Source organism: Nipponia nippon, unplaced genomic scaffold (genome assembly GCF_047370975.1).
Source record: "Nipponia nippon isolate SJK-2023a ecotype South Korea unplaced genomic scaffold, ASM4737097v1 scaffold_2, whole genome shotgun sequence".
In the NCBI taxonomy this organism is placed as follows: domain Eukaryota; kingdom Metazoa; phylum Chordata; class Aves; order Pelecaniformes; family Threskiornithidae; genus Nipponia; species Nipponia nippon.
The window spans coordinates 15962341-15974475 of record NW_028262336.1 but is presented as its reverse complement, the minus strand read 5'-3'; the positions used below and the strand labels follow the sequence as shown (position 1 = coordinate 15974475).

General features: G+C 39.2%; 1 protein-coding gene across 12 annotated transcripts in view; it reads left to right on the top strand.

The window, feature by feature from the left end:
* Positions 1–12135, top strand: part of POU2F1 (POU class 2 homeobox 1) — a 123200-nt gene that overhangs the window by 53732 nt on the left and 57333 nt on the right. For 6 of the 12 annotated variants that reach the window (XM_087758005.1, XM_087758003.1, XM_087758013.1 and 3 more), the window contains exons 2-3: positions 8612–8750; positions 10536–10601. In XM_087758005.1, coding sequence (XP_087614131.1) covers positions 8612–8750; positions 10536–10601 — 205 coding nt within the window. Of the gene's footprint in view, positions 1–3911; positions 4065–5894; positions 5966–8611; positions 8751–10535; positions 10602–12135 lie in introns of those variants that run through there. The other 6 variants (XM_087758008.1, XM_009467665.2, XM_087758009.1 and 3 more) reach the window with 5 other exon arrangements.

The following is a 12135-nucleotide window of genomic DNA, read 5'->3' as shown; positions in this document are numbered from 1 at the left end:
GGTGTTTACTAACAAACCAATATACGTCTGCTCCAGGTGTTCAATACATGTCAGTGTGAAGTATTTCAGATTTACAAACCAGTGATTTTAAAGGAAAGTGGGACCCACATATATGTGGATAAAAACTCAAACAGGTGTCTCCCTTAAAATAGTTACATTTTTAAAATTTTGTGTGTGTGTTTTTTAAAAAATCCTGCCTAACTTTGGATACTGCTTTCCACGTGCAAGTTTACTAGAGCAATGAATATGTAATGGTATAGAACCATACCTTGAGTGTGGTGGAATCAAAGCGTGGTTTGCTCATTTTCTATGCTAACTTCTATTTAAATTGAAAGGAGGTGAGTGCCCTCCTGCAAATACTAAAAGGTGCTACTGTGCAACAACTCTATGGCAGGTGCAACATGCTAGCTAAATAACAGAAATCTCTTCTCAAATGTTTGACACTTTGGGTTGTTTGTTTGAATTAAGATCCTGGGGTCAGTGCTTATGATGTAGTGTTTGGTGCATGTAAATAAATAAATAATAATTTAAAAAGTGTCTCAATCCATTATGAGGTAGTGATGAAAACCTTGAAAATATAATATGAGTGAAACATGAGTGCTTATATCAGGAGATGTAAAGACCTAACATTTGCTACTCTTCAAAATATTCCATGATTTCTAAGTAAATGTTATGAGGGTTTCATGGATCAAAGTCGTGATTTTGAACAACAAGGCTTGACTGCACTGCATTTCTGTCCTTTGCTTTTGAAATGAAAACACTGAACAGAATGAAAGAAAAACTTTCATGTAAATATAATATGGATCCTTTATTATGTGCTGTGGCTTGTGGGCAGTAAGGGGAGGGCAAAACTGTTCAGATGATGCACCAGAATGATAATTAACCATGAGTTTCAAATAAGGCTCAGTTTGCTTGTGAAAGCTATGATGCTGTAATTTTTGAATAAGGGTGTTTATTTTCTTTTCTCTCCTCCCCCGCCTCCTGCCACTCCCACTCTTTTTATTCCCCTCCTCATATGGTGGTACTGTACTGTGAGTTTGTCATGACCACAGTTTTCTTACTATAAAAAAAATGACTTAAAAAAGCATGATAGTTGCTAACTTCTGTGGACAAAAATAAGTGAGACTTAAAAAAAACAAACCCACAAACAAACCCCTATATATTGATAAGTCAGGTGCTTATGGGTATCTGCCGTCCTGCATATTGATAAGATGAATTTGCATTCCTGCTTAGCTGTCTGCATACTTAATTTTCTTCAAAAATGGTACACAAAAGAATTTTGAAAGACATTTTGTGCAGTGGAAAGTTTGAAAGGATAGTTATGATTTGAGTTTGTGAGAGAGAAGTAAAATTAGACGTAGACCAAAATTCCAATTCATAGCAATTGCGTAATGACCGGTAATTCTAAAACAGGCCAATTTTATTTGACTTTTCCAGATAACTGCTCTTTGGCTTTCAGAGCAAACTTAGCAATTTTCAGCTAAAATCAATTTTGTTAGCCAAAGTCAAAGGTGGTGGCTAAAATTAGAGCTTAGTTTGCAGGCCTAACTATGAACAGGTGTCTGTCTGTCTGTTTGTAATTACTCCAAGAGGATTGTGCCAACTTTAATAACAGTTTATTTTATTCAAGTACATGATTTTTATAATTTTTTTGTAGCACATTGGAGTTCTATTTGATGAAATTTTTATTAGGTTTCATTTAGCTTGTGGAATGGACATGTGGAAATGTCTTGAGTTAAAATGTAGTAGCTCTGTGTAATGTCAGTTTAGGGCTAGCTGTATCTGTGGTCTTGGCTGGTGTGGCGTATAGAAAGCAGCCTTACTCTGAGTATTGCCAGTGTTCATTGATGTTGTGCTTAATCACGCACTATTTTCAAGACTTTGGTGACCAGTCTTCTTCAGTGGTTCTTCAAGGTAAAATATACTAGGCACTGATACACTAATGAAGGCAACATGCTAATATGTTACAATTAACACCATGTTTTCTTTCCTTGTATCATTCCAAGTACACCATTCAAAAGGGAAATAATGAGGTTTTGGCTTATTGGGTAATCTTGCCATGTTGTATCAGAAAGCATGCCCGTGAAGTTTACAAAGGTCATGCTTGTCACAGAGCTGGTTAGTGGCAGAAATTTCCTAGCTGTCATTGAGGGCATGTAGTAAATGACATTTTACTAATATATGGAAACATACCTATATAAAAATAAAGATTCTTTTCCCCCGTAAAGGTGTTGAATAGGATAACGTTGATGGTAACTTTGCCGTTTAGCCCTTTTATTCTGCCTCATTTGTGTTGTTTTTGTTTTTAAAAAAGAGAGACCAACCAACCATCTGAAGATAAGGGTTTAAACATCCTTTCCCCTAGTTTCTAACAACTTTCACTATCTATAACACTTATTTACAATAGATGACATTGGGGAATAATTTTGTGAAGTTTACAGTCAGTCAGTTGGGCATAATAAATGGAAAAAAAACAGGAGGAGAAATAAAAGAGAAGATGCAAAAGGTGGTCTAACCAAGAGCTGCATAACCTGCAGGTGAAAATGAGGTTCCCTTTCCAAAAAGTAAGTTATTAAAGTATCAAGTATAATCATTAGAACTGAATAAATCAAGTGACATATTGGTGGGACAACCAGCAAAACAAAAGCATTCAATTGAAATGAGAAGATATGGAAGATACATAAAGAGTGAAGAAGAGAATGGAGTAGAAGGAGTTTCCTGAATCCTTACCTGCAGACTCTGAAGTGTCTGAAGAGCATCTGCCTTTGTCATATCTGGCTCCGTGTTAGTGGCTTAGTTCCTTTGGTTTTAAGGAAGAGTATGAATAGAATTATGTGGGAAAAATCATCAATGGAAGAATTGTAGAATTGGGTGAAGAGGGAGAGAAACAATTTTTGAGATGTCTGTAGTTGCGCGGGACGTGGAGAGTTTTTTGCACTGATGAGCACAAGGTGCACCACTTGTTAGATGTGCCTTTGGAGGAAAAATGAATCTTTGTGTGCAAAGCCCAGAGTGCTATTTTGCTTAAATGTGAGTACCAGAAGTATGACTTTGGTTCAGGGTGTTAAGTAACTTTTAACGTAAGAATCCAGAAAGAAAAGAATGGCCAATGACATTAGGCAGAACCTAAACAGAAAGTTAAACTAGCATATTCTGCCATTGGTTTTGAAGCAGGGTGGTATGCGCTGTTGTTCCCCAGACCTTTTCCTACTTGTGCCTTCATGCCTTCTTTGGAAGCCTGCCAGATAAATAGTTGCGGTAGTGTGGCCTAAATGAAACAGTAGGGGGTTTTTTTGGCCAAATTATTAAGGACTTACATAAAAGGGAAGGTAAGAAAATTGTCAAAGAATGATGCGGTCACTGGAAGAACAGTGGTTCCTTCCTTCCCCAGTTGTTAGTTTGAAGAGTCAATGTATAAAGTTTAATTTCAATCAGCAGGTGAGTGGAAGTTACAGTTCACATGAACAGTTGTGTGGGTGTTGGTGTTTGTCAGGCAGATGGGTTGGCACAGTCAGGAAGGGGAAGAAAACTTTTGCCTTGTCCTTGTTAGCTGTCAATGCAGTGTTGATAGTATGGACAATGAGTAGCACTGTGATACCACCAGCACACTTGCTAACACGGCTTCAGGTACACCCTTCCCTGGCCTTTATTTGCTCTTTGCCTGCTCTGTTGTTTGATAGAAGTCATCCATCACTACACACGTGCCTGCTTTTAACGGTCACTTCCTGTGGTTGTGTGCTTTTGATGCTGCACCTGTGTTCAACCAGCTCAACACAGACTCTCATTTGAGAAGGATCCTAAAGATAACACTGCTGTCCTCTTGCTATGTTACTGGCTGCCTCAGCTTAGCCACCACTTAAACTGGCACTTGCTTTGTGAAGTGCTTGGCTTGTTATACCGTTTGTGTCCAGACTCTTCTGATGAAGCAAACGGATCATCTCCCAGTGCACTCCAAGAGCATATATGGAAGAGCGAAGTTTACTGAAGGTCTGTGAACCATGGAGGTGTGCTTCAGAGGTCTCAATGGGACACATGGATGAGTAGAAAACCAAGCTGGAAACAAGGTATTAGGAAAACCTCTTCAGTACACACAGTTGTTTCCCTGCAGTTGGGAGCACCTTCCCTTCTTGCAATGTTTTTCAAGTGTAGATCACTCATGTTAAATATATAGCAGGGAACATCTTGTGTTAAGTAGAGATATGAACCTGAACAGAAGAAGAGGTCAAGCGTGGAAATAAATTCCAGTCAGTGCTGGATGATTGAGAAGTCCCTTTTCTCTCGCTCCCTCTTGTTCGGAGAGGCAGTGCTTGAATTAGCTTCAGAAATGAGGAGAAGAAAAGTACAGCTAGCTTTTTTTAAAGAAAAAAGAAAGATAAAACCAAGTTATTCTCTAAATTCACATTAACACCTGGAAGTGGGTTGCTAAACCCTGTAGTCACCTGCATCATCACATTATCTTTGATCAGAATATGGAATATTAAATGTCGTGATGTCCACATTACACTTGAATTGTTACATAAATGTTCTTGCTGTTTAGGACACTACTATTTGAGTGGTAAACAAACTATTTGAAATGGTTTAATCTAGCCTCATAGTTCATCAGTACACTTAGTTCTGTGGACCACTTTTCAAAAAGAAGATTGATTCCTCCACAGACCAAAGGCTCTTCCCACTTCTCCAGTCCTTCAGCACACTTTGTGGTCGCAGCAGCAAGTGTGTTCTGGTTATCATAGAGTGGTTCAAAGATGCAACCCGGGTGTAAAGTGTCCCTTTCAAAAACCGTAGCTCTGCAGTAAGCTTTGTTTAGCTATATTGTGTACGCTTGTGGAAGGGATTAGTAATAGATTTTTGTTTTTTCTTGGAAGTCATTGGAAAGCAAAAGACTAAATCTATTTTGATTTCACTCGGGACAGATTAGTGGGTGTCAAATGTTACACAATACTTGACATATCCACTGCTGTTAAGTTGGCCGTGGCAAAGGGATTACCCGATAATGAATCACCAAGCTCTTTAGCCATTTAAAGGGAATCGTGCTGCTTCCTTGCCCTGGTGGTACTCTCTTTCCTGCCCAGGACCTTCTTGTGACAGCTCATGTTCGGATGTGGAAAACTCCACGCAGATGTGCAAGCACCGGTTTGACAGCTTTGTGTTCAGCTTCTACCTTGCTAATTGTTTTTGTGGGATTATTTGGATTGTGTAGAAAGCTTTTTCCAAATCCCCTTTATTACTGAAGTTATTGTTGCCAGCAGGAATAAGATTAAAGGTGCTTAAGTCTGTAGAGTTGTTTCTAATTTGTACGTGTCATTTCAGTGGCATTTGAACAGAACTCTGTCTCTTCCCCTCCCTGCTCCCCTGTGGTACTGTGCTTGAGTTAGGGCTGAGAAGCCAAGCTATTGGAAGAAAATTCATTTTGTTCCCTAATTATTATGCTGGCACTCGGGAGATAATTTTTCCCTTCATGCACTGCCAATTAATATGCAAATGAGCTGATAAATATTTATACCGTGATTTAAATTATGCAGGGAGCGCTTTCAGTGTACTCTGCAAATGAATTGTTCATGGACTTCAAAGTGCTGGCTGCTGTGCTAACGAGGGGAGATTTGCATAAGGCCCTAATCAGGCGCATACTGATTAAGCTTCATTATGGAAACTGCCAGCTGCAATCTTTGTTTCTATTTTATTACAAAAAGGGGAACTTTTCACGCTTCAGTCGCCTTGACAATGTCAGACACAGCTAGTAGGAGAGACTAAAACTCCACAGAGCAACTGAAGTTTCCCTGTTCAGTTGAAGATTGCTATGGTGTAACTGAAGTTGTATTTCTTCCCCCACCTCCCCACTCCCTTTCTTGTTCGGTCGAGAGCAGTAGTGTAGATTTGATAGAAATTGCCATTCTCCCTTTCCTTGGACTATCTGAACCTGTAGAGGATACCACAGCAATGCTGGACTGCAGCGACTACGTTCTAGGTGGGTACCAGCTCAGCTCTTTCTTATAAGCGTTTAATATGGAAATAGAGGCTGTGAGGTTGACTATGCATAGAGGCTTAATCACATATGCAGAGGCTAGAGAAGGTATTTGTAAGGCTGAAGCTCACCAGTGAATCGGCAGCAAGTAGCTGCCTCGTAGATAGATAGATAGATCTGTACCAGGGAAATACATGGTTTGTTTGGTTGTTTTTTTTTTTTTTTTTTTCTTCTTCTTTCCCTCACTTCAGGAGAACTCGTTTCCTCTGCACTGGAGAGATTTGCTGCTAGGCTCGGATGATATTAATACAGACCTTTTGCTTTTAGGATTTCAATCTGAGAAGGATTTGGCTTCTAACAAACACTGGACTTGACTTGCATTTCCTTGTATTATGAATTTTAAAGCATTAAAATGAATGAGAGTCCCAGTCTCAAAGAATTCAGTAGCTGTATTGAGCCATTCCCCAACAGAATGTATATTATGTCTGTGTATTTTTAATGTAATAGCAAGGTTCTCCATGCGTAATAGAAAATAAGGTGGAGTCCACAGTGGTTGCCATTGATATCGTTGCAAGCTGTGCCTAAGGTTACTGGGATAATGCGTTTCCTGCGCTGAGATTCCATCAGGACCGCGGAACAGACATGCCATAATTTCTTTTTCATGTCTTTTAAAGTTATTTATAATAACGGATCATCCCAATTTTAAAATAGGTTCGATTTATTTTCAAGGCTCTTTCCCCAAAGCTTAATGTATAGGTTTTTTTCTTATTATTCTTTTGATTGCATTATATAAGTTCATGTAAGAACTTACATGTCAAAGTAAGAGAATATATTTTTGGATGGTAAATTTTAAAGCAGACATCTGAATATTTGTTTCTGAATACAAAGTGTTTTTTTGAAAATGAATTTCTAGTGAATTCTTGGCGTGTTTTCACTCACACTGAACTTCGTTTTTTCCATACGCATCAATGAATCATTTTTGCTGGTGCTGATGGAGTATTAGGCAGTTTCACTTTAATGGGTGAAAGGAAGTAGTTAATGATGTATTCCAGGTTAAGGTTTTTCTGTGTTTTACTAGCTGTGTACAGTCCCTAATACTACAGGTTGGTCCAGTGTCCGCTGCTTCTTTCTTCTGAATACCTTTTGAAATGTTAGTGAGGGTGTGTGAAAGGCTGGCACAGCACTGCCGTGCGACACCCTCAGCCCTGCTAGCGGAGTAGCAGGACTGAATGTATTCACTCCTGAGAGCTTGATTTCAATCACGCACCTGCTGCTTTCGATCCTTCCTTCTGTGGAGTTTGTTTTTAGATAATGTTGGCAGAAGTTGTAGCCCAGGGCCTTTATTTAAAACCCGAGTAAGATCTAAAGGAAAAAGAAAAGGTGAGGGCATTATGTTTTAGTTTTTTAAGCCCACTTCATTTGTTTATTCTTTTAACTTTAAAGCAGAAATCGTATGAGCTTGTATAAGCCAAATAATCTTTTTAATTGATGTATAATGAATCCGTAGGTTTAGTATCCTGCAGATATATGTCTGTTTTGCTGGTAGCAGTTTTGTGCTTCAGATGTATGTCATACCCTTTGCAATGGAAATAGCGGCATTGTTCTTGATGCTTTACATGCAGAAGGCCTGCAGATTGAACAAGAAATAGTCAGCTGGTGAAATAATGGATGCTATCCTTCGTTTGAACCTGAGCAGTACCAGAAAGATGTTTCTTCATCCAACTTGCTGCTTTTTTGCAATAGCAATGTTTGAGGTCTTTGTTAGGGATGAATCTTTGCAATAAAATGGTCTTCATTTAGACATGCTTTTGGTAGTTGAGTAAACTTTATTTGTATGTCTACTACTAGGAAACACTGAAAACATTTTTTAAAAGGATTTATTTTGCATCATAGCCTGAAAGAAAAACATGTCTTGGTTGCTTTATGAAAAGAGGTCTGGACAGTTACAACTTCGTCCTGAGCAAACTTGCTGGTCATGCAGGAAGGTTTGTTGTATGAGCTTCCTCATACAGAGGGAACAGTCACTGTGTTGCTTGGAATTCTGTGCACAGGACAGTTGTGTCCCCTCTCCGGGTTTAGGTTTTTTTGTTCTACCATTAGAATCCTGCACGGTGGCTCTAATACTTCAGTTTCTGCAACAAACTAGCTATGGTTTGTGGAACCAGCCACTAGGCTGTGGGTTGTTTTTCTTCCAAGAGCTTTCTGAGGTGGTTCAGTGAATGGATCCCATGTTATTGAGAGACGATCTTCTCAACCTGTGCTTTTCCCTTCTGTGTTCAGTGCTATCATGAGCTCAGGCTATCCTTGTTCTCTGGGCTTAAAAAATACATCCTATGTCCAGTAGCCCCATGAGTTAGCCTAGTTTCCACAATCAAATGTCTTGGACTTCTAAGCCCTCTTTGCTCATCTTCCTGCCGGATGAGGACTCTTCATGTTTGTGTCCAAAGAGAAGTCTCCCATTCAGTGTTCTCCGAACCTAAACTAATTTCAGTAGCCAGCTGTGTGTCAAGGAACGAACTAATGCTGTTTATCAAATGAATATTGCCTATAATCACTTTAAATAAATGTGCTGTTGCCACAACAATAAACTCAATTTAAGGTACATGTGAATTCTAGATAGAAACATATTTGTATTTGTTTTACACACAGATCTATCAGCAGGGAGTGGCACATCAACAACAAACAAAACATTTCTGTGCAGCCAGTGGAACCCATGTTCTGTTTCTGGAGTGTGGATCACACTACCCAAATGTGGAAAATGACAGAGTAAGGAGCCGGGAAGCAATAGGTTCTGTATCATAGCTTGCAGAGGTTGTGAAAAATGGGGCGAAACTTGCAGCCTTTTGCCAAAGTGTGGGCCAGCAGCATTCAGCTGGAAAGTTTCTCCTCACTCACTCCTCCTTTCAAAAAGCAGTTTAACACACGTCTGCCTTTATACTAAGAGTAACATTGATAGTTCAGATCTCTTCTGCATGTGGCTGACATCTGAAAGATTTAATCATAGGCATAGGAACTTTCTGAGAAGAGCTGAGGCTCTGGAGGGGTTGAGTTAACTTGTCGGGGGAAGATTCCTGTTTGTTACGGTCCTCTGGGTTTTCTAGGCCCTACCGGGTTCAAGTGCAGCAGTTGTTTACGTGGAAAATTACATTAGTTTTAAAAATATTGACGTGTCTTAAATTGTGTTTCCTAACTGCTTATTGGAGTTTTTCCAAAGTTGATGTCTCTTATCTTTTCTCTCACACATGCTGTGTTTCTGACTAGTTCCCTCCTCTTCCCAGCCCTCACTCCCAGCCAGGCTTCATCGCGACTCCTGTTTTCATTCAGGCCCTGTCCACGTGCTTCGTTGCTCCTGGCTTACGCTTATGTTCCTCTGCTGCTGTCGCCCCTGGTTCCGATAGCCGGAGGGTGGCACTGGTCTCTCCGGGCAGTAGCAGGTGATAGTACACGGCAATAGTCCGGCTTCTCATTTCCAGCTCTCATAGACGGCCAAGCAGTGAAGTGTCTGGGCATTCTTGGAAATATCTGGGGGAAAGATGCAGCAGTTAGTGCTGTTACTGTATTCTTCTTCAGCCCATTGGTATTTTGGACATCACTGCTTTGATGAAAGTACATGACAGAGGTAACCTTTTAAGCACCTAGCAAGAGAATATCCTGGAGTAAAGGGTTCATTTTGAGCACATTGAACTTGCATTTAACTGGTTATGGGAATGGAAGGATGTGCTTAAGGATTTGCTTACGCTTCATTTTATGAACTGGTCTGTCTTGAGATTCTTTTTGTAATTTTGGTTTGTGATAATGTGGCACACTGAGGTCGGTAGCAAGGAATGAGGAGGTAATAAGCTGGAGAGCTGATGCTGTACACAGAACATCTGTATAGATTCCTATATAAGGAAACTATATTCTCTGTCTGCCATCTGGAGAGGCCCTCTGTGTTGCGCTGTATTCAGCTGACAAGCTTTGAAACCAAGAGCAGACTTTTCAATAGATTCATCCAGAAGTAGAAGGAAGAGGAATTATTTTATATTTGTATGGTTTTGCACGAATATATAGGAAATAGAAAGTAACTTAATATCAGTGACATTCCTGTAAAATAAAAATGCAGTATTAGAAAAATGGCATCTATTTAATTATAATGATTGAATTTCCTTTCTCTTGGGGGGGGGGGGAGGACGGGCGACCAACACAAGAATAATGTAGGCCATGGTGGTCAGACTTAATGGTTTTTTATCTTGATGTAGTCATTGTTCCTTCCCTCCCCTTGCTTCTGTGACTTTCATTGTACTGAAAATTAAGTTCCTACCTATCTTTGCCCTCCAGCATGCTGTCTTTTATTCTCTTAACACCATGTTTTCTCGTATGGGAAAAATGACATACAAAATTTTGAAACAGTATTTATCTGGAAGATTCAGAATTGTGTTCTGCTTCTGATTGTTCTTTTTGTGTTATAATCTGAATTAGGGTAAAGTACATATCAAATTCCTGATGTTCTGTACTTCCCTTGGACAAAAAGGTATGAATAGATTTGGGGATTTTTTTGCTGTATTAGTTTATCTTTATTTCTGTTTTAATGCAGACTCAAGAATGAACAATCCGTCAGAAACCAGTAAACCATCAATGGAGAGTGGGGATGGGAACACAGGTAAGAAATGATGAATTGATGCACAGGTATTTTCTGGTGGAATTGAATGGATATTAAAAGCAAAGTTTTTTTACCAGTTTACAGGAACTAAAACAAACGAACAAACAAAACAAAACAAAACAACCCACCCCCCACCCCCCTACAGTTTTTAGAGACTTGGGAACACTTTTGTCTTGTCATTAACCCTACTGTATGCAGGGCATTATTCACACCTACTGTGTCAGAGCACTACCCACACTTTGTATATAAGATTCCCCTTCCCCACTTCATCTATCCATAACGTTTCTGATATTACAGAAGGTCTGGTGGCACTAGCTCTTCATAAGTAATCTTATTTTTCCTGGCAAAACATGCCTTCGGCACCTCTAACTTTGTCATTTATTTTTGGGTTGAAATTTTCCCTGGCAGATGTGGGCCACTGGCTGATCTTGTTTTCCATTTTCATTCAAGCTCTCAGAACAGTTCTCAAGAACAAGGCAAAGAGAGAAAGCATCATTTCTCAACATTAAAAAAAAAAATGTTAGCTGGCTTTTCTGCAATTTCTTCATGTGTTAGAAGAGAACCTTGAAATTTGGCTGGGGAAGAATAGCCTTTGTGTCAGGGCCCATGTGCCTTTTGGCACATCCTTAACATGTGGCCAAGTTCTAAGCCATTGAAGAAGCTTGTTAAGCCACTATAACTCAATCATGCTATCTCATGCTTTAATTCCTTTCTGGAGGTAATTTCATGTTCATTTTGGAAGCAAGAGAAATGACGGTTCTGAATGGAAAGTAAATAGTTTAACCTAACTCAGAATATTCTCTGAGCTCAGAATAGCATTTGGGAAGAGAAAATTTTAATGAGAAGGAACTTGATCTTGTTGCTTTGACAGAAGTCTAGTTACCTTGTATGAGGAAAATTATTTTTCCTCCTCTTGGTTCAGTAAGAAGAGTTTTATTTTAAACTCTGGAGTTGTGATGAAATAAAGAAATTATTTCATTTTATGCTGCTGTCTCCTCATTCTTTGTGCAAGGCTTTAATACAGCTAAGAGTGACTGAATGTTCCTGATACTGATCCGAGAGGCAGGCTGGATGTTTTCTGCCAATGCATGGGGTCAGTCAAAAGGAATTCTGCTCACTTACTAATGTGTGTTTTGTTACTGGCATCTCAGTTTTTATAATTTCCATTGTATTTGTAACAGGAGAGATATAAATTCTTTTTATTTACAAAAATGATTTATTACTTATTTAATACTGGTTTAGAATGATATAAAACATTATTTCAGAAAACATGGACTCTAAATATTTCGTAATCATGAACAGCATCAAGAGAACAATGGTTTTAAATATCTCTATAGAATCCTTATAGCTGGAGGGTGTGTGTAAGCCTCTGAGAAAATTCAGACTTCCTGCTCTGTAGGACCACAGTTCCCTCTGTATGCTTTCTCCAAAGAGTGCATTCCCAATGTGCTTCCTTAAGTGCAGCTTTATTTAACTGGCAGTTTCACCTAAACTGAGTTGTTAAAAGAGGAGGACGTGGTTTATTCAAAGGTAG